This window comes from Bos mutus, chromosome 3 (genome assembly GCF_027580195.1).
Source record: "Bos mutus isolate GX-2022 chromosome 3, NWIPB_WYAK_1.1, whole genome shotgun sequence".
Classification (NCBI taxonomy): domain Eukaryota; kingdom Metazoa; phylum Chordata; class Mammalia; order Artiodactyla; family Bovidae; genus Bos; species Bos mutus.
The window spans coordinates 96,966,397-96,987,472 of NC_091619.1; the positions used below are offsets into that span (position 1 = coordinate 96,966,397).

The 21,076-nt window shown below is 41.6% G+C and overlaps 1 protein-coding gene and 1 pseudogene across 1 annotated transcript in view; both read right to left on the reverse strand.

Moving 5' to 3' along the window:
• The window catches only part of CYP4X1 (cytochrome P450 family 4 subfamily X member 1), a 49,217-nt gene that overhangs the window by 19,127 nt on the left and 9,014 nt on the right, over positions 1–21,076 (reverse strand). Inside the window, exons 2-6 of the mRNA XM_070364907.1 lie at positions 8,669–8,810; positions 7,444–7,488; positions 5,859–5,986; positions 2,815–2,942; positions 2,575–2,729 (exon numbers count right to left, since the gene is read on the reverse strand). Of these exons, the coding sequence (XP_070221008.1) occupies positions 2,575–2,729; positions 2,815–2,942; positions 5,859–5,986; positions 7,444–7,488; positions 8,669–8,810 (598 nt within the window). The remainder of the gene's footprint in view (positions 1–2,574; positions 2,730–2,814; positions 2,943–5,858; positions 5,987–7,443; positions 7,489–8,668; positions 8,811–21,076) is intronic.
• LOC102269526 (glutathione reductase pseudogene) lies at positions 10,456–12,060 on the reverse strand (annotated as a pseudogene).

Here is a 21,076-nt window from a genome sequence, read left to right on the forward strand (position 1 = left end):
AGTGGAGAAATAACTCCAGAAAGAATGAAGGGATGGAGCCAAAGCAAAAACAATACCCAGTTGTGGATGTGACTGGTGATAGAAGCAAGGTCCGATGCTGTAAAGAGCAATATTGCATAGGAACCTGGAATGTTAGGTCCATGAATCAAGGCAAAATGGAAGTGGTCAAACAGGAGATGGCAAGAGTGAACGTTGACATTCTAGGAATCAGTGAACTAAAATGGACTGGAATGGGTGAATTTAACTCTGATGACCATTACATCTACTACTGTGGGCAGGAATCTCTCAAAAGAAATGGAGTAGCCATCATGGTCAACAAAAGAGTCCGAAATGCAGTACTTGGATGCAATCTCAAAAAGACAGAATGATCTTTGTTCGTTTCTAAGGCAAACCATTCAATATCACAGTAATCCAAGTCTATGCCCCAACCAGTAATGCTGAAGAAGCTGAAGTTGAACGGTTCTATGAAGACCTACAAGACCTTTTAGAACTAACACCCAAAAAAGATGTCCTTTTCATTATAGGGGACTGGAATGCAAAAGTAGGAAGTCAAGAAACACCTGGAATAACAGGCAAATTTGGCCTTGGAATACAGAATGAAGCAGGGCAAAGACTAATAGAGTTTTGCCAAGAGAATGCACTGGTCATAACAAACACCCTCTTCCAACAACACAAGAGAAAACTCTACACATGGACATCACCAGATGGTCAACATCGAAATCAGATTGATTATATTCTTTGCAGCCAAAGATGGAGAAGCTCTATACAGTCAGCAAAAACAAGACTGGGAGCTGACTGTGGCTCAGATCATGAGCTCCTTATTGCCAAATTCAGACTTAAATTGAAGAAAGTAGGAAAACCACTAGACCATTCAGGTATGACCTAAATCAAATCCCTTATGATTATACAGTGGAAGTGAGAAATAGATTTAAGGGACTAGATCTGATAGACAGAGTGCCTGATGAACTATGGACGGAAGTTCGTGACATTGTACAGGAGACAGGGATCAAGACCATCCCCATGGAAAAGAAATGCAAAAAGCAAAATGGCTGTCTGAGGAGGCCTTACAAATAGCTGTGAAAAGAAGAGAAGTGAAAAGCAGGGGAGAAAAGGAAAGATATAAGCATCTGAATGCAGAGTTCCAAAGAATAGCAAGGACAGATAAGAAATTTAACATTTAATTTCCCCCTAATGTTCTGCATTTTGTTTTTTCATCATAAATAGGCAATAGCAAGAGAATGTGAATAATTGTTTTCACTAAGTTCTGTGTAGATGCCTACAAATCCACTCCTGTTTCCTCTAATATTTAAATATTAATATTTTTGGTGTGGGCCATGATACAAACAGGTTTGATAACTACCGTTATACCGAAAGCTCATTTGTATCTTAGATGATTTCTAATCTGCTTATCTGTATGTCCTTATAATATCTATATTTATGTGTCTCCATACGTATGCATGTGTAGGTGTATCTTGCAAGTTTCTTGGAACAAATGTATTTTATATTTAACATTTATTCAGTTCCAGGGCCTGTCTTAAGTGCTTTACATATATTAACATATTTAATCATCATCACAAAACAATGAGATAGGTTTTTTTTTTAATCTTCATTTTACAGATAACCCTGAGACAGAACAGTAACTTGCCCAAAGTCATACTGCTACTCAGTGGTGGAGCTGAGGAAGGATTAATTCATGGCCTGATAAATATTCTCTGTTTTGATGTTCATGAAAAGTAGTGTTGAATTGCTTAAAAACTTAATCGATTTCAACTTTTGTTTATGTTTTGCTAAAACTATTTATTTTCGAATGAAGCTTCTTTTATTTTTTTATTGGGGTAAGAATACTTAACAAGATCTACCTAAAGCACAATGTCGTTCACTATAGGTACTGTGTTGTGCAGCAGATCTTTAGAACTTATTCATCCTGCATAACTACTTTATACCCATTGAACAGTCCCCCAGGGGGTCCTTTTTTTTTTTAATGTATGTCCATGTTTACTCTGTTCCTCCATTTATTCCTATGTTGCCTGAATATTTTTAGCTTGTCATTACTGTGACAATCACTATGCAAAAAGCCATGCCAGGTATGCTATAAAATGTTAAGTGCCCACTTGCTATGTTATATTTGTATTAATAAAAACTGCATATAATAAAAATGGTGTAATATATAGAAAGGGCTTCTCTTGTGGCTCAGCTGGTAAAGAATCCGCCCGCAATGTGGGAGACCTGGGTTCAATCCCTGAGTTGGAAAGATCCCCTGGAGAAGGGAAAGGCCACCCACTCTAGTATTCTGGCCTGGAGAATTCCATGGACTGTATAGTCCATGAGGTCGCAAAGAGTCAGACACAACTGAGTGACTTTCACTTTCACCTATATAGAAAAATTCAGATAAGACTATTACTGTGGATATAGCAAACTCTTCTATAGGAATTGTTTCATTTGAGCCGTGTTCCTATAAAAGCTCCATTAAGAACAAGAATTCTTTGTCTTTTCACACTGAGACCTTTTCCTCTAGAGAGACAGAATACAACTGAGACAGTGTATGGACTTGGACAATCCGAACTCAAGAAATACCTGTATGATGATGCAATATCTTGTTTACCTCCCGCAGGCGGTGGCCCAGAGGACTTAATTTGAAAATTAGGTCATAGTGATAAAAGTAATTGAACACGCGTTGCATAAGGATATTGCTGCCTTCACTTGTTGCTTTTACATAATTATCATGGGAGCTAGAAGAGGGAGTAGAGATAATATGTCAATAAACGGCTTAGATAATGCAAATGAAGTTTTTTGTTTACCCCTCCTGTAACTGACCTGTCTGTTTGGCAGTTGGTTTCCCAGCTGAAAATACATTTCATGAGTACATCCAGGGTCATCAAGTTGATGTGCTCATAGATATCCAGAAGTGTATTCTGAGAGCCACAAATCTTCTCCCACTTATTCTGGCACAGGAGGTCAAGATCAACATCATCATCATCATCAAAATGCTTTTATCTGAAAGTTCCTCCCTGACACTTCTCTTACCATGTGACAGAAACAATTCTGACTTAGCAGGGGTCAAAGGTCATATAAGTAAATGTTAACCTGAAATAGCTGCCCCTTATTTCACCAGTAAAATGGGTTTATTTAGGCACAGCAAAGAATTGAAGTTCAGGACATGCAATCATGGTGCGTGTCTGCTCAGTTGTGTCCAACTCTTTGTGACCCCATGGACTGTAGCCCACCAGGCTCCTCTGTCCATGAGACTTCCCAGGCAAGAATACTGGAGTGGGTTGCCATTTCCTCCTCCAGGGGATCTTCCTGACTTCAGGGATCAAACCCTCGTCTCCTGCATCTCTTGCACTGTAGGTGGATTCTTTACCAGTGAGTCACCTGGGCAAGTCAGGAGGACAAAGGACAGGAACAGTTATAAGGAGAACGAGGAGTTGGGGGAGCTGTTATAAACAAAGAGTCCATTGAAGGAAACTGGGAGATTAGAGTGCAGTGGTTTTTCATTGTCCAAGTTGTGTTAGTCTCATTAACCGGGCTGTTGTGGGTAAGCAGAAATTCTTCTTTTCTTTTGCTGGATAGTAAAGTAGTAACCTTCTTCCTGTTGGACATGCAAAGGTAGGTTTCTTCCGATTGGATCTGCAGTTGACCTCTAGCGGTAGGACGTGAGAGCTCCCCTTCTGGCTTCCTGATTCCATTTTAAATGAGATTTCTGTTTACTAATTTTCACATAAATAAGCCAAGTGCTTACTTGGCATAAGGAAGGGAAAAACGCACCTAACTAAATGAGAAAAAGCATGGAACAAACCAGGTATCTGGTAAATGGCTGAGGTAAGTATTTTTGGCCTTCCAATTATTATCACAACTCTTGTTTTAGAACAGATCAGGGTTCCAGTAAAACAGATAATCTCACACAAACCCATAATTACAAGGGTTCTCCCCAGGGTTTCCTCCTTCTTCAGTCCCCAGATTGCTAGATACCCCACCTATCACTACTCTCAACCACTATAGCTACCCTTAAAAATAAATTTGGAATTAAAAAATAATTTTTTTTTGATTTAGAAGTGGGGAACAGAGATAAGCAGTGAATAGGAGCAGCTGCTGGGAGGTGGCTCTCAGCCAAGCACTGCCTGTGTCCACTCTCCTTCTGCCCCCAAATGACCCACTTCCACTACCCAGGACGTTTTGTGCCTTAAACTGTCACAAAGTTCCCTGCTGAAAATGTATTCATCATAATAAGCATTCTTTGTGTAAAAAATACAAATAAATCTACATGTTTTAAGTTTAGATCAAGCTATATTTGTTGAGCACCCCTGCCTACAGCTGGGTGCTAAAGATTTGGAGGCCACAGAAAAAAAGGCAAAGAAATTGAAAAAAATCTTTTACCCAAGTGTGAATTGTTTAGTCAGTTGCTTTCATCCTGAGGGCTTCCCAGGTGGCACAAGTGGTAAAGAATCCGCCTGCCAATGCAGGAGATGCAAGAGACACGGGTTTGATCCCTGGGGTGGGAAGATTCACTGGAGTAGGAAATGGCAACCCTTTCCAGGATTCTTACCTGGAAAAGTCCATGGACAGAGAAGCCTGGTGGGCTATAGTCCAGGCGGCTGCAAAGAGTTGGACATGGCTGAGGATTACGTAAGTTTTACTGAGTACAAAAAGTGAGTTTGCTAATACAATATTGTTAATCAATTATATTTCAATGAGAATTCTATAAAAATAAATAAAATAAAATGAAACCTACAGGAATACCAAAAAAAGGGGGATCTAGAAGAAATGAGAACAAAAGAGGCTCTCCAGAGACACTTTGCAACAAAGCAGGGGAGGAGCTGTAAGAGGAGTCTTGGGAAAATATGCAACTGAGAAGCAAGAAAGATAGAAATGGTTCATCAAACTGTTGATAAACTCAAATATCACCACAGGCTGATTTGCAATTGTGCATAAAACTGCACAGCACCAGACTTGGAAAGCATGCCCTCTCTAGCCTGTACTTCTAGGTTTCTGCCTTGAGAAAGCACAACGAACATTTTAGTCACAATCCCAGTCAATTTCAGGTTAAATCCGCTTTTGTGAGCTTGGCTGAGGGCCCAGCCAACCAGGTAGTAACAGTGGTTCTCTCTTGGGAAGGGGATGGGTTTGCAGATGTAGGTGGAGGGCAACTTTGGCTCTGTTTGTGGGGTTTGAAGCGTTATAATGAAACTGTATTAATGAATTACTTGTCTTATTTTCAAGTGTGTACAACTTAAAAATCAAAAATATGCCATGTACAAGTGGAATTTTGGACTAGAACTCATTTATAAATCAGGGACCACCCACAGGAATATTCTGCAACATCCTTCTGCCCCTTTGGCTGAGCACAGGTCAGCTCCTAATGATACTCCACTACCTCCAAGAGGATTCTTTCTAGGTCCTTTATGGCCTTCAGGCAAGTCTATTCCAACCTTCAAACTTTTACTCCTGCTAACTCATTGTGCCTAAAATGCCCTCATCCATATTATCCACATATTCAAGTCCAGCTCATATTTCATAGTAAATTTGAGTCTCCTCTGAATCTGAAGCTATTATAGCTGCTTCTAGTTTCCTTACTTGTCACCACAGCACTTATCATCTGAGTCTTACCACTTGGTACTTGGTTTATTGCCATAAGATCTCAAAATATACCTAAGATGGATGACCAGATCTTTATCCTCTTTTATCATCCAAAGAACGATAGCAAAGGCTTACATGGATTCTCATTGCTTGGTGGGTACTTGTACATTGGGTAATTTCTAGAAATCATCCTCATTTGACTTTCACTACCCACTAAACAGATATCTGATACATTCGCTGTAGTGTTTTGCAACACGCCAGAGCACTTTCATCCCTTCACTTACCAGCATGATGTTCACAGATTGAACCATCACCTCGACAAACGATTTCAAGGTATTAAAATGGAATCCAGGAGTTAGTAGACGACGGTGCTGAGACCATTTGGGTCCACTCAAATTCACTAGTCCTTTTCCTTGAGAAATTAAAGGCACAAAACCAAATGCCATTTTATTAGGTGAGATGGGGAAGGACAGCTGAGGAACATAGACATCATGGAGCGACTGTTGGTGCACAGACAGTGGTGACACAGTGGAATGTCAAAGCAGTGCTCGTACATTAAGGATGAAGTGAGTTTTGATGCTTACACCTGGGATGGATGTATTTAGCACTGTAAGAAAGACCCTGAGTTCTGAAGCTGGATAAGCATGCTAATCCTGAAACCACCAGTTACTACCTGGTAGTAATTAAGTTATGTAACCTCCCTGGAGTTTGGTTTTCTCAATGCGAAACTGTGATAATAAATACCTACTTTACTGGGTCACTGTGCAGATTAAATGAAGGCATATACATAAGGTGACTAGCTTGGTCCCAGTAAAGGCACAACAAATATTTATCTCCTATCTATTCAAAACCAATCCATAAACTGCTGTCTGAAATTTTGCTGACACAAAATTCACAAACAACTAGATAAGAGGTTTAAGTCTGTCTTCGGCTACCTTCTCCTTCAGTGTTAGTCTGTGCTTCACACCTGTAAGTGATACAAAGCGAAAAGACTCGTCAAACCTAAGGCCTCATAATCTTCTGTTACCAGAAAAGTAAAGATTTGGCTTTAAAAGAACCTTAAAGTTTATTAATATATAATTGCCATCATTCATTGAGTGCTTATAACATGCCAGGCTTGCAATAGATGCATGCTCCAACGCTGATAAAATGCCAGCCATTACACTAAAATGGCTAAAATGAAAATATGTGTTTCATTCAGTCCACAATAGCTCAGAGATGTTATTCTCATCTTTATTTTCAAAGATGAGGAAACAGAGGCTTAGAGAAATTAGATGACTTCTCCAAGATCACTCAACTAGTTAGTGGGGATAGGGGAAGGGCAGGATTCAAATTCAAGTAGCTCTGAATCCAAAACCTATATTCTTTCATTTAAGTACTTTCTTGTCTAACATAAATGCCAATTATATAACTAAAAAGCTTAATTTGTAATTAAGCTTGGAATTTGTAATTAAGCATGGAATATTTTCAAACTGCAGTTTGAAGCAAAACTTTACTGATTTGCATATGGAAATACAGAAACTCCAAAAAGAAAAGGAAAGATCCGAGAAAACAAGAGAGAAGAAAGAATAAAATAAAGAATGTGGATGGTAAGGCTGCAGTTTTAAAGACAAGAGATGGGACAGATTTACAGACAGGCTGTCTTGCAAATGAGACTTTGGCAGAGAAATTGACAAGAAGGGTTCCTAGGAAGTTGCACTGTGCTGACCTTAGGACTTCCTCTTGACCTTCCCCCTAGAAAACTCCTAGTATAGATCTACCATATTCTCAATGCTTTTGAAGTCTAATTTGAGTTTTCTTGGCAAGCTCTACTATACAAATGGGGCTTCAAGAAAGAGTGGATCACCTCCTTCATTTGCATATACATACCAATGCTTGCAGTTATGAACTTATACAGGAAGTTGGACTTGGGATCTGCAGAGTCAAGCAGAGGAAACAAAAGACAACATTAGAGGAAAATCACCAAAGTTGGGGAAGGTTCTCTTCATGTGCCGAAACTAAACACAAACAGTGAGCAAAAGGGAGCCCGGGGCTCACTCCCTACAGCCCTTGGTTGTCTTGGCTCAGGAAGCTGACAACAGCAGCTCCAGGAGGCAGACAGGTACACAAATCCAGATTCTTTCCTTGTTTCCACTTCCTCCAGCAGAAACAGATTGCCCAAAGGTTGCAAAGTGTCCAGGACAGGAGTTGGGACAATATATCACATCTTTTTTGGAAAGCAAATTAACTATTAGAGCCGGGACCTGCAGAACCCTTTCAGGAACTCTAGCATGAGGGTGTTTCACAGCTCTTGTCCTTTACAAGATGAATATGAGACAAATCAGAGCTCTGGGACTGGGAGACACAGGGGCTTTCAGGGAAAGGCTGCTTTTATAAGGTTTTACTAAGAGTAAGGGAGGTGATGGGGCTTCCCAGGTGGTGCTAGTGGTAAAGAACACACTTGGCAATGCAGGAGACTTAAGAGATGTGGATTCAATCCCTGGGTCGGGAAGATCCCCTGGAGAAGAACATGGCAACCCACTCTAGTATTCTTTCCTGGAGAATCCCGTGGACAGAGGAGCCTGGCAGGCTACAGTCCATGGGGTCACAAAGAGTCGGACACGACTGAAGCGACTTAGCACATGCATGCATGCGAGGGAGGTAATAGCACAAAGAAGCTGAGCCTATCATTAGCTTTACAAAGTTGGGAGAGCAAAAACTGGACATTTGAATTTTGTGGTATGAGATAATCTACCCTGGGAACATTTCTCCTGAAGACTTTATACTCAAGAAATGGGCTGAGGTGGGGAGTATTACTGATGCTGAAGTCACAAAACCAAGAGAGGAAAGGAAGGCCCTGGAGATCCAATGGTACCTTCTAGGCTTTAAGATACACTGCCCTAAAACAGTCCAGGGAAGTCTGAACAAGACAAGGGACTAGGGGGACGTGGGAATCCCCTTCAGGATTGGTGGGAAACCTCTCCACACTTCCGCCAGTGTCTCTTAAAGGCCCAATACCAATCTTTGCTTCAGAATTCCTTTAGAAGCCTGCCTGTGGGTTGTGTCATATCACTCCTAGGAGGATTAGGACCCTGAGAGTCATCTCTTTTCTTACCTGTTCTGCTCAGAAATGTCTTTGCATAGTCTGGATCATAGATATATAAAAATGCCTGAAAGGGCCCAATCCAGCGAGGAAAGGCACAAGGGTATTTTTCTACAATCTTCTCAAGGATCTCCATTTTACCATCTTTAAATAACTGCAATGAATAAGTGAAAGAAATGAGAGAAGTCAGCCAGTCTGGACTCATCCCCCTCCATAGACATAAGTTGAGCTCAGGTCCTGGATGAGGTTCCACAGGTAGAGGGGTTTGACCATTTTTCTGGAAATGAGTGAACACACTTTCCTTGGGATTTCTAAACCTAAAGTATAATTTTCTAACCAAACAGTATATTCATCTTTTCAATATAATATGTTGTATCACCAGACAGTGTTCCTGTTGAATGACATATATTGCGAACTGTTTCCCCAAGTGAGAAGGTGCAGTGAATAGAGTCATGCACTCTGCCTCACCTGCCAGTGTCACACACTTAGATTAGGAGTGGAGTCCGGAAGCTGAAAAAAGTGTTTTTAGGTGGGAAGGAAAAAACGTTAGTAGATTGAACATGACTCACCATCCAGCTCACCATTCTGTTTCTATAAATACTGATGACTGATTTTTTCTCATGACTTAATAGTAAATGCTCTCTAAAAATCTGCCAATCCCTTGTAATAGTAGAAGGCGCATATATATAGGTGTGTAAATCTTGCTGCTGCTGCTGCGGCTAAGTCGCTTCAGTCGTGTCCAACTCTGTGCGACCCCACAGATGGCAGCCCACCAGGCTCCCCTGTCCCTGGGATTCTCCAGGCAAGAACACTGGAGTGGGTTGCCATTTCTTTCTCCAATGCATGAAAATGAAAAGTGAAAGTGAAGGTGCTCAGTCGTGTCCAACTCCTAGCGACCCCATGGACTGCAGCCTACCAGGCTCCTCCGTCCATGGGATTTTCCAGGCAAGAGTACTGGAGTGGGTTACCATTGCTTTCTCAGGTAGAAATCTTTTTTTTTTTTTTTTAAGAAGAAAAGACTGTGATTTTATTTTCAGATTTTTGGAAATAGTTTTCAAAAAAATAAAATGACAAGAACACATACAAAAATTGCAACCATTCATTGAACTATGAGCTCTTAGCAGAGGAAAGGACTTTTGAAGTATTTGAGTTCCTCTCCTTCTGAAAGCCAGGATCACTTCTCAAATGCCCCTCATGCAACCAGCCTCCTCAAATCTTTCCCAAATTTGATGAACTTCATCTCTTAAAAGTTAACAGGAATCATTTAAAATCATTTAGAACAAAAGAAAGAATAAAATACAGGAGGTATGCCTCTTAAGTTACATGTTTTTAAGGAAAACTCACATCCTTGAAATAGCTTTGCAATATGCAGAGCAAGGTACTGGCTTCATAAAAAACAAAATGACTCTGTACTTGCATTCTTTAAATGTGAAGAGCAGCTGTCATCTTCCTCTATAAAAATTAGCAAGCAATATTCATTCAGGTACATTCATTTAACTGTACTTCATATAGTTTTATACTTGGGATGAGGCTAAAACAAAAACACAAAAACCAGCCAGCCTAGAGCTCTAATAAAACAAATAGTAATTACTGAGAGATGTGACCAAGTGAAAAATCAATCCTGAATAACAAAACAAATTTCTAATTACAGAAATAAGCTGACTGAAAATTTCCACACTTGGAAGATTTTGATTATGATAAAGAAATACGTAAAGTGGGAACAGTAAGTAAACGTGATGATTTGGTTCCTTCCTGAAGGTCTACTGGTCCAGCTGCCAGCCATACAAGTCTCTGGGTTCTCAGCGAAGTGTGACCAGTTCTTCTGAAGAGGTAGGATGAATAGCAACCGTGTTACCAAAGTCAGATGTTGTTGCTCCCATTTTCAATGCAACTGCAAAGCCCTGCAGCATTTCATCACATCCAATTCCCTGCATATGAATTCCAACCACCTTTTCCTCTTGGTTGGCACAAACCATTTGCATCACACATTTTGTTTTCCTTTTGGTAACTGCATGATACATTGGGGTAAAGGTGGTAGAATGTCTTCAGATTTTCTTTTCCATATTTATAAATGGCTTCATCTTCTGTGAGTCCCACTGTCCCAATAGTGGGGGGGGGGGTGGCTGAAGACCACTGTGGGGATGTTGTCATAGTCTAATTTGGAATCTTCTTTGCACTCAAAAAGTCTATGGGCAAGTTTTCGGCCAGCAGCAATTGCAACTGGAGTAAGAAGAGCATGTCCACACACATCCCCAACTGCATAGACACCTTTTACGTTAGTATTCTGGAATTCATCTACTATGATATGACCTTTGTCATCAGTTTGAACCCCCAGTTTGTTTAAATTCAAGCCCCAGGAGTTTGGGTCCCGCCCAATGGCCCAGAGCAGGCAGTCAACATCTGCAATAGTGGTGAGGGTGGGTTCCCTACCAGGAATCGAAGTAACCATGCGGAGTTCCAGGCCCGAAGAAGTTTTTTTAACTTCCCTGACCTGGGAGTACTTCAGCACCTCAATGCCAGCGTTCTCCAGCTCATCGGTACAGTTGGAACTGATTATTGAATCAAAAGTTCTAAGCACCTTATCATGCCGAATCATTATTGATGTCTTAGAACCCAGGGCAGACAGGATGCCAGCTATTTCCACAGCGATGTAACCAGCACCAACAATGACACTGCAGCGAGGCAACTCTTCCAGCTGAAAAAACCCATCACTGGTTATTCCTAGGCTGGCACCGGGGATCTGGCTCTCCTGAGGAACCGAGGGCACGCCGCCTGTGGCGATCAGGATGTGAGGAGCGGTGTATTTTCTCCTGTTGACCTCCACTGTGGGCTGGGGATCGCACGTGAATGCTGCATGGCCATGGATGATGTCTATGTGGGATTTGGTTAGATTATTTTGATAGATGGTGTTCAGACGGCTCACATAGGCATCCCGCTTTTCCTTTATAATCCGCCAATTGAATTTACTTTCACAACTTTGAAAGCCATAATCAACGTGGTCATGCATGAATTCAGAGTGGACAGCAGTGTTCCACATTACCTTTTTGGGTACACATCCGATATTCACGCATGTGCCGCCCAGCTTGTGTCTCTCTACCACAGCCGCCCGGGCGCCCAGCTCCGCCGCCTGGCGCGCGCTGGCCAGCCCTCCCGAGCCACCTCCAGATCACCAGGCAGTCGTCCGAGATCTCGGCGCCAGCGCGGAGCGGCGGGCACGGCGGCTGCGGCTCCTGCTTGTACGCCATGGCGCGGAAGAAGGCGCTGGCTGGCCCAGCCTGAGGTGGTGCGGAGTTGGGGAAGGCGCATGCCACCCACAGCCAGCAGTGTCCCGCGCTCGCGATTAGAGTCCTGGCCAGCCTAAATCTTGAAGCAAGCTCATAAACAAAACTCTCAGCTTCCAACATTTATACATTAGTGTACAAATACTGCCATCAGAGATGAACTTTTTGCCTTGATAAGCAGATTACTATGGCTCGTTTAAATACTTTCCTGGTGGCTCAGATGGTAAAGCGTCTGTCTACAGTGTGGGAGACCTGGGTTCGATCCCTGGGTCAGGAAGATTCCCTGGCGAAGGAAACGGCAACCCACTCCAGTACTCTTGCCTAGAAACTCCCATGGACGGAGGAGCTTGGGGCAGGCTACTGTCCATGGGGTCGCAAAGAGTCGGGCACGACTGAGCCATTTCACTTCACTTCACTTCACTTCTGAGGTAGGAAGGTAGGTGGGCCTCGGGCTGAGCCACTGGAGCTTGTCTCTTGCTGACATTTCAGAGAAAAGACAGGGGCAGAGAGGAGCTGAGCTCTGCTAGAACAAAAAGATAAGATGACAACATATTTTTGGAATCAAGAAAATCTTCTAGACCACACATGTGCAGAAAAGATCCTCAGGGGTCAGGGAAGGGAGGAGGCACCAATCCTGCCAACCTCGCAGAGACTTTTGCGTGAATCCATCTTGGCTAAAAGATACGCATGCACATCTGAAGGACCCTGAATCAGACCAGATATGAGCAACAAGCAAGATGATTGGCCAGAGGAAACCTGGAAAATCCATGCCCTCATATAAGCAATTTAAGTCACCCCCAAAGCACGACTCTCTGAGCCCATCCATGTGTTCTTTTCACATGTACTCTGCTTCTAATAAACGCTTTACCCACCGTACTATCTTTTGCTCTTTGATGAATTCTTTCTTCAAAGAAGACAAGGACTGAGGTCCCATTTTAAGCCCACTGGCCCTCAGGGTCTAGTGGTTAAGGATTCAACACTCTAACCACCATGACCCAGATTCGATTCCTGGCCAAGGATCTAGGATCCTGCTTCAAGCTACTGCACCCCAGAGCCCCCCAGATCACTTCTAAATCACTGACAATAAGATTCATTTACATCTGCTTGTTGTATAAAGTGTGAGGGTAGAGAGGCACCTCTGTGTGTGTCTGGATGCGCCTAGCTATGCATTTGAGCACAATTGTGAGGGGCCTGACTTGCAAAGAAATCTTTAAAATTTTAAAAAAAATTTTTATTTATTTATCTAAGTTTTTGGCTGTGCTGGGTCTTCATGGCTACGTCCAAGATTTCTCTAGTTGCGGAGAGCAGGGGCTACTCTTCGTTGCATCGTGCAGGCTTCTCATTATGGTGCACTTGCTTCAGAGCATGGGCTCTAGGGTGTGTGGGCTTCAGTAGTTGTGGTACACAGGCTTAGTTAGCCCTCAGTATGTGGGATCATCCTAGAGGAGGGACTAGGGACTGAGTCCTTCCTCTGCATTGTGTCCCCTGAATTGACAGGTAGACTCTTAACCATCGTACCACCAGAGGAGTCCTGTAAAGAAATCTTAAAGCTGGCAAGTTCTTTCTTGTGTGACCAATCAGAATTTGCTGTGTGATTGTGAAAAGGTGGAAAACTTCAGCTCCCAATTTCCTGGTACCAGCTAGTAGCTCTAACCCATGAAATGTTCCCTGGATACTTTACAGGGAAAACATTTGAGAAAACATTTGAGACTCCTGAAATCTAGTTCCTGAAATATTGCAGACTCTATTTTGCTAACATTCCCACAATCAAGCCAGTGATAAGAGCCCACTGACAGTGCAAATGGTGTTTCCTAACAATGTAAATATTTATTCATTTGCAAACAATAAACAGATAAGTATTTATTAAGTGCCTATTATATGTGCCAGGTCATAGAGATGCAGAGAAATATAAAACAGGCAAGTTCTTTGCCCTGGTGGAAATTGCAACTTAATATGAGGATTATTTTTTTATATTTGAAATTGTCATGAACATCCTCAGCCATAAGCTTTCTGGTTGTACTTTTAGTAACTCTAGTCTGGGAAAAAAGGAAAGAAAGCTATTGTGAATTCTGTAATATATGAATTTATATTTTTTCATCCACAAATCTAAACACATTTGAGTTTATGTATCATATGTATTTAGGAAAGATGCTCAGAAATATTTTAAAAAGAGCTTAGTCCCCTGAGATATAGTAATAGCTAACATTTACTAAGCACTGTGATGAGCTAGGTGCTGCTGTCTACAGAAAAAAAAAAAAAAGCACAGCCTGAAAGTTGAGAATTATGTTTTATATGGTGGACAAAACTGAGGACTTAAGCCCAGGATGCAGCCTCTCAGATAGCTCTGAGAGACTGCTCTGAAGAGGTGAAGGAGAAGTCAGGATATATAGGAGTTTTTGCAACAAAGACCAGGTAGTCGAAACTTCAAAAGATTACTGTTAATTAAATAAAACCAGAAGGAATTTAGTGCTTTTCTATGCTTTATATTTCTTACTCTTTACATCACGAACCCTATAAAGCAGATACAGTTGCAATCCCATTTTACAGATGAGGAAATTGAGCCTTAGAGAAGTTAAGTAATCTCTTCCAGATTGTGTAAGAAATGGAACTTGAAGTGGTCCATTTTCAGAACCAAGTAGCTGGCCTTGGGTGGAAAATTATTAACAAACGGTTTCCCACTCAGAGCTAGCTAGTTTTGTCTTGAAAATTACTGGCAAGCTAGTCTTACCTAACCGGAGAAGGCAATGGCACCCCACTCCAGTACTCTTGCCTGGAAAATCCCATGGACAGCGGAGCCTGGTAGGCTGCAGTCCATGGGGTAGCTAAGAGTCAGACACGACTGAGTGACTTCCCTTTCACTTTTTACTTTCATGCATTGGAGAAGGAAATGGCAGCCCACTCCAGTGTTCCTGCCTGGAGAATCCCAGGGACGGGGGAGCCTGGTGGGCTTCAGGCTATGGGTTGCACAGAGTCGGACACAACTGAAGCGACTTAGCAGCAGCAGCAGCAGTCTTGTCTAACAGCTTACACCTGAAGAGTCCCTAAGCTAACAGGATGTCTGGGAAGGGATAAACAAAAATCTTTGTTGAGAACTGTGGACTTAGGATGCGAAGGGAGAAGAAAGAATACCCTATGAGACTTGGGCAATTCCAGGAAGACTGTAACCGCATCAGTTCAGTTCAGTTCAGTTCAGTCGCACAGTCTCACCTAATGAGGAACCAGGGAGGGATCTGCGAGCCAGGGAATAAGTGTTTGCTGTAACTGTCCTGGGTGTGCCTGCCCACCGGACACCCGATCTTGCAAGACTGTCATTATAAGTCTTGCTTTCACTGTGCTTCGTGTCTCTGAGTCCATCCCTTGGTTTTGGGCTGGTTGAGTGTGTTTCTCACATTGTATAGCCAGCCACTAATAGTAAGGATTCAAACTTGCATTGAACTATGGAGCCCAATAACTACTTAGTTACACAGACTTTCCCTGAATTATGTATAAGGATACACACACACACACCCACATAAACTAGGGGTGTTTACCACATAAACACTAGGTCCTCCACACTGACTGGGATACACTGGTCTACTGAATAAATGTCAGTCTACCTAGTCGGTTCTTTATAGTCAAAGATCTTTGAATGAATCAATTTATTTAGCATCTAATATATGTGTGCATTCAACAAAGTAGTTTTTCAAAATTAAAGTATAATTGATTTACAATGGTGTGTTAATTTCTGCTCTTTAGCCAAGTGACTCAGATATATATATATATATATATATACTTTCTTTTTTCTGTTCTTTTCCATTGTAGTTTACCTTAGGATACTGAATATAGTTCCTTGTGCTATACAGTAGTACCCTGTTGCTTATCCATTCTGTATGTAATGGTTTGCATGCACTAAACCCAAACTCCCAGTCCATCCCTCCCCCACAGCAAACACAAGTATATTCTCTATGTCTGAGTCTGTTTCGGTTCCATAGATAGGTTCGTTTGTGTCATTTTTTAGCTTCTACATACAAGTGATTTCATATTTTATTGTCTTTCTCTTTCTGACTTACTTCACTTAGTACTATAACAAGGAAGAACAAAATCTGGCTCCATATTGGATCTGTTTCTTTTACTTTAACCTTTGCTTTCCATTGCTTTTGTTACTATAATCACTAAAAGGATGATATCCATAGCTATGAGCATACATAACACCTGCCTCAGGAACCCTGCCCTTCTGCCTGAATGCTAAACTAAAGTGCCTTTGTTGAGCTCACAGGGAAACAACCTGACCCTGCACACCTGTGAACAGCTGCAGGAAAGAAGAAATTTACACATCCCCTCCTGAGGCTGGCCAAACTAGGAGATATTTTGCAAGACTTGTGGCTATTTTACTTTACTTCTTCACCTCCTCCCCATCTCTGTTCTATAAAAGAGATAAGTATCCAGACCTCTATAAGATGGGACTCTAGAACTCTAGTCTGCCACCTTCTTGGACACACAGTTTTTCTACTGCTCCTTGCCTCAGTGCCTTGCCTCCTGATTTATTGGCCTGTGTGTGGCGAGCAGACTGAACTAGGACTCGGTAACAGTATGATAATATCTTATTCCATCCGTGTTGCTGCAAATGGCTTTATTTCATTCTTTTTTTGTGGCTTTACTCCTTGGAAGGAAAGTTATGACCAACCTAGATAGCATATTCAAAAGCAGAGACATTGCTTTGCCAACAAAGGTCCGTCTAGTCAAGGCTATGGTTTTTCCTGTGGTCATATATGGATGTGAGGGTTGGACTGTGAAGAAAGCTGAGCACCGAAGAATTGATGTTTTTGAACTGTGGTGTTGGAGAAGACTCTTGAGAGTCCCTTGGACTGCAAGGACATCCAACCAGTCCATTCTAAAGGAGATCAGTCCTGGGTGTTCTTTGGAAGGACTGATGTTAAAGCTGAAACTCCAATACTTTGGCCACCTCATGCGAAGAGCTGACTCACTGGAAAAGACTCTGATGCTGGGAGGGATTGGGGGCAGGAGGAGAAGGGAACGACAGAGGATGAGATGGCTGGATGGCATCACCGACTTGATGGACATGAGTTTGGGTGAACTCTGGGAGTTGGTGATAGACAGGGGGGCCTAGCGTGCTGCAATTCATCGGGTCGCAAAGAGTCGGACACGACTGAGTGATTGAGCTGAACTGAACATGCTATTATATAATACACCACATATTCTTTATCCATTCATCTGTTGATGAACAATTAGATTGTTTCCATTCTTGACTATTGTGAATACTGCAGCTATGAACACAGGTGTGCATTATCATTTGGGATTATACTTTTTGCTTGGATGTACACCCAGGAGTGGGATTGCTCAATCCTAGAGTAATTCTATTTTTAGTTTTTGGAGAACCCCCATACTGCTTTTTTAAAATTATTTATTTATTTAATTTTGGCAGTGTTGGGTCTTTGTTGCTGTGTGGGCTTCTCGTTACCCTGGCTTCCCTTGCTGTGCAGCATGGGTTCTAGGCATGTGGGCTCCAGTGGTTGTGGCACAGGGGCTCAGCAGTTGCAGTTCCTGGGCTCTAGAGCACAGGCTCAGTTTCTCTGGGGCATGTGGAATCTTCCCCTGCCCACCCCCACCCCCACACCCCAATACTGTTTTCCATAGTGGCTGCAGCAACTCATGTTCTCACCAACAGTATAGGTGGGTTCCCTTTTCTCTATACCCTCTTCAGCAACAAAGTAGCTATTGAACACCTACTATCAGTCAAGAACTGGGTTTATAGTGGTGAGCAAAGACTCTCCTCTCACAGATCCTATATTCTAGTGGGGAGAAAGGGAATATGGATGAAAAATGTTGCCTGCCGTATCAACAAACAATGTTGCAGCCATCAAGCCATCAGTCACTACTGCTGCCCCACCCACCTCCCCCCAAACCCTGAGCCTGACTATTGGGAACTCAGGATGGGGAAGAACATGATATCAGCTGTAGATAGCTAAGGTGCACATCAAAGGAATAATTTCAATGAATCCAAACTCTTGCATTTTCCCATACACAGAAAAGCGCTAAACTCCTTATGTTGAGATACTTAGTTTTCTTCATTTTATTATTATTATTATTTTGGCCACACCACACAGCTTGTAAGATCTTAGTTCTCTGACCAGGGATGGAACCCATGCCCCTTGCAGTGGAAATGCAAAGTTCTAATCACTGGATTGCCAGGGAATTCCCCTGGTTTTCTTTAATTAATAGTAATCTTTTGATGTTCCAACCATATGATTTTTACTGCAGAACCCCTTCATACCCTTGCTCCTTGCTTACCTTTTTGGAGCAGTCTCAAGGCAATGGCACCCCACTCCAGTACTCTTGTCTGGAAAATCTCATGGATGGAGGAGCCTGGTAGGCTGCAGTCCATGGGGTCGCTAAGAGTTGGACATGACTGAGCGACTTCACTTTCATTTTTCACTTTCACGAATTGGAGAAGGAAATGGCAACCCACTCCAGTGTTCTTGCCTGGAGAATCCCAGGGATGGGGGAGCCTGGTGGGCTGCCGTCTATGGGGTTGCACAGAGTCGGACACGACTGAAGCAACTTAGCAGCAGCAGCTCAGAGCTATGTGGCTTGAAGTCCTCATAAAGTCCAATAAATTAAACACATGGAACTTATATTTCATTTAACACTTACATAGCACTTACAAAGTGCCAGACATGGTCTCAGTTCTTTTCAAATATCTAATAAGTTTATCTTCTGAAAAAGTCAATAAAAATATTAGTAATTATATTATATGTAAATAACCTAATTATTTCAAGTAAAAGACGAAAGGTATAAGATTATATTTTTTAAAAGCCTAACTATACTACTGACAAAAGACATGAGACAAAAAGTTCAAAAACTTAAAAACAAAGGATTAAAAATGTACCATTTCAATACTAGCAAAAAAGTTTGCACAGTTACACTAGTATCAGATACAGTAAAATTTAAGACAAGAAGTCTTACTAGATATAAGAAGGGACAATTCTTGTATAAAAAGGATTAGTCTACCAGAAGATATAATAATTCAAAATCTCAAAAGCTTGAAAATTGATAAAACAGAAAAGGACATTAGAACTAAAATGAGAAATAAAGAAGTTCACAATAAGACTGGAAGACTTTACCACAATGCTACTCAAAGTATGATCCATAAACCAGTCCATGATGAGATACTTATAGAAACTGAGCACAGCCCTTCAGATTTTTATAACAATTTAACATTGCTGAAATTTCTTACTTTTTTTAAAAAATGAAAACAATTGTCTACAACAGATCAGGAAAAAAAATGGCTTTTCACCACAAATGCTTTGAGAAGCACTATGTTAATATATCATTCTTAATAGCTGGTAGAACAGATCTCTTGGGCCTTTTTAGTTTTCCCAATTTCTGATTGACAGTGCCTTCTCAATTTTGGTTTGTGGATGGTGTAGAGGTGAAAATTAAACTCTAACGAGAAACAAAGGAAATGGAAGTTGAGGATGAACAGTTTAAAAAAAGTTAAACAGGTTAAATGAAAAAAAAAAATCTAGATATAGAGCAATAACTTAAAGGCTGGTTCAACCCCAAATCTCTGCTCTCTCTCCATGTCACACCCCCTTAGGTCCCACAACAGATCAGAGCTTTTATTTTCTAGAAAAACTAAACCAGAGAGACTCCAAGACTTGAAGAAACCAGACACTGTGGAGGGCAGGGATGAATCAGTGGACTAAAAATAGAGGGATTCAGTGAAAGACTGCATAACAAATGATTAGATCCCCAGCTCCCTTCCTTTTTCTGCTCCTAGAATGCCAGGAGTCACCTGGCAATCTAAGTAACAGAAAGGTAGATTCATCTCCAAGAAACTGAAAAATGAACAAATAGATACTGACAGGTTGAGTCCTCCAACAGGTTTGCTTTCATGGAAAGTTCTTGCTGTGTACACAAGACTTCAAACATCTTTAAAGCCTCACTCTAGAAAATGAAAAGACAGCCAAAGACCATCTCTCAGTTTTGGAGACAGCCTCCAAGAAAGGCATAAAGCAAAACTAACAAACTGTGGTAGCCAGCCTCCAAAATGGTCTCCAATCATCCCCCACCTTTTTATATTGTCCCTTCCTACATTGTACACACATTTGTCAATGTGACTGATTGCTTACAGTAGAAATGATGGAATAAAAGTTTCAAGATTAGGTTATGAAAGACTGCAGTTTCCATCTTAGATTCTCTAATTCTCACTCTTGCTCTCTCATATCTTACTCTGAGGGAAACAAACGGCCATGTTGAGAGTAGGGTGACTAATCTTTCCAGCTTGCCTGACTGAATGGGTTGCCAGATGCAAAACCTTCAGAACTAAAAATCAGGGGTCAACCAGGAAACCTGGAATGAGTTGGTCACCCTACTTGTGAGCAACCTTATGGAAAGGTCCATGGGGGAAAGAACTGATGCCTCTGGTTAATAGCCAGTGAGAAACTGTGGCCTGTAAACAACTGTGTAAGTGAGCTTAAGAGTGGATTCCCTAGCCCCAGTGGAGCCTTGAGATGACTATCACCCCAGCCAATCCCATGCAACCTTGGAGGAGATCCTGAGTCTCTCACAGAGAGATTCTCAAAAACTTCACAGATTGTGTGAGATAAAACCATATGTTGTTTTAAGTTGCTAAGCTTGAAGGTAATTTGCTAGGCTTTAATAGATAACTAATACACAACAGAAGAAAAAAAAACTGAAAAAGTTAGTACTTCCAAAAAAGATATGTATAGTATTTCAAGACCAGGATTCTGTAACAAAGCAGAATGTGTTAAATTGACTATAGGAATGGCCTCAATTTGTTAAAGCCTCCCTGCACTCAACACTTTGATTGTCAGTTCTCTCACACTGATTTGGCCATGTGTCTTGCTTTGGGAGAGTAGCAAGCATGACTCAGAGACTTAAAAAGCACCTGCACATTGAGACTTGCTCTCTTGCTATTCTTGAGACCCTGATACCACGTGGGCAAAGCTAGCCTAACCAGCTGAAGGATAATAAACCAGATGGAAGAGAATGAAGGCACCCAAGAGGACAGTCAGCCTTTATCTGCCCCAGTAGCTGACTGTAGTTGCATCAGTGAGCCAAACTGAAGTCAGTTGAGACTGGCTATAAGAGTAGAACCTCATAGCCTAGTTTAGCT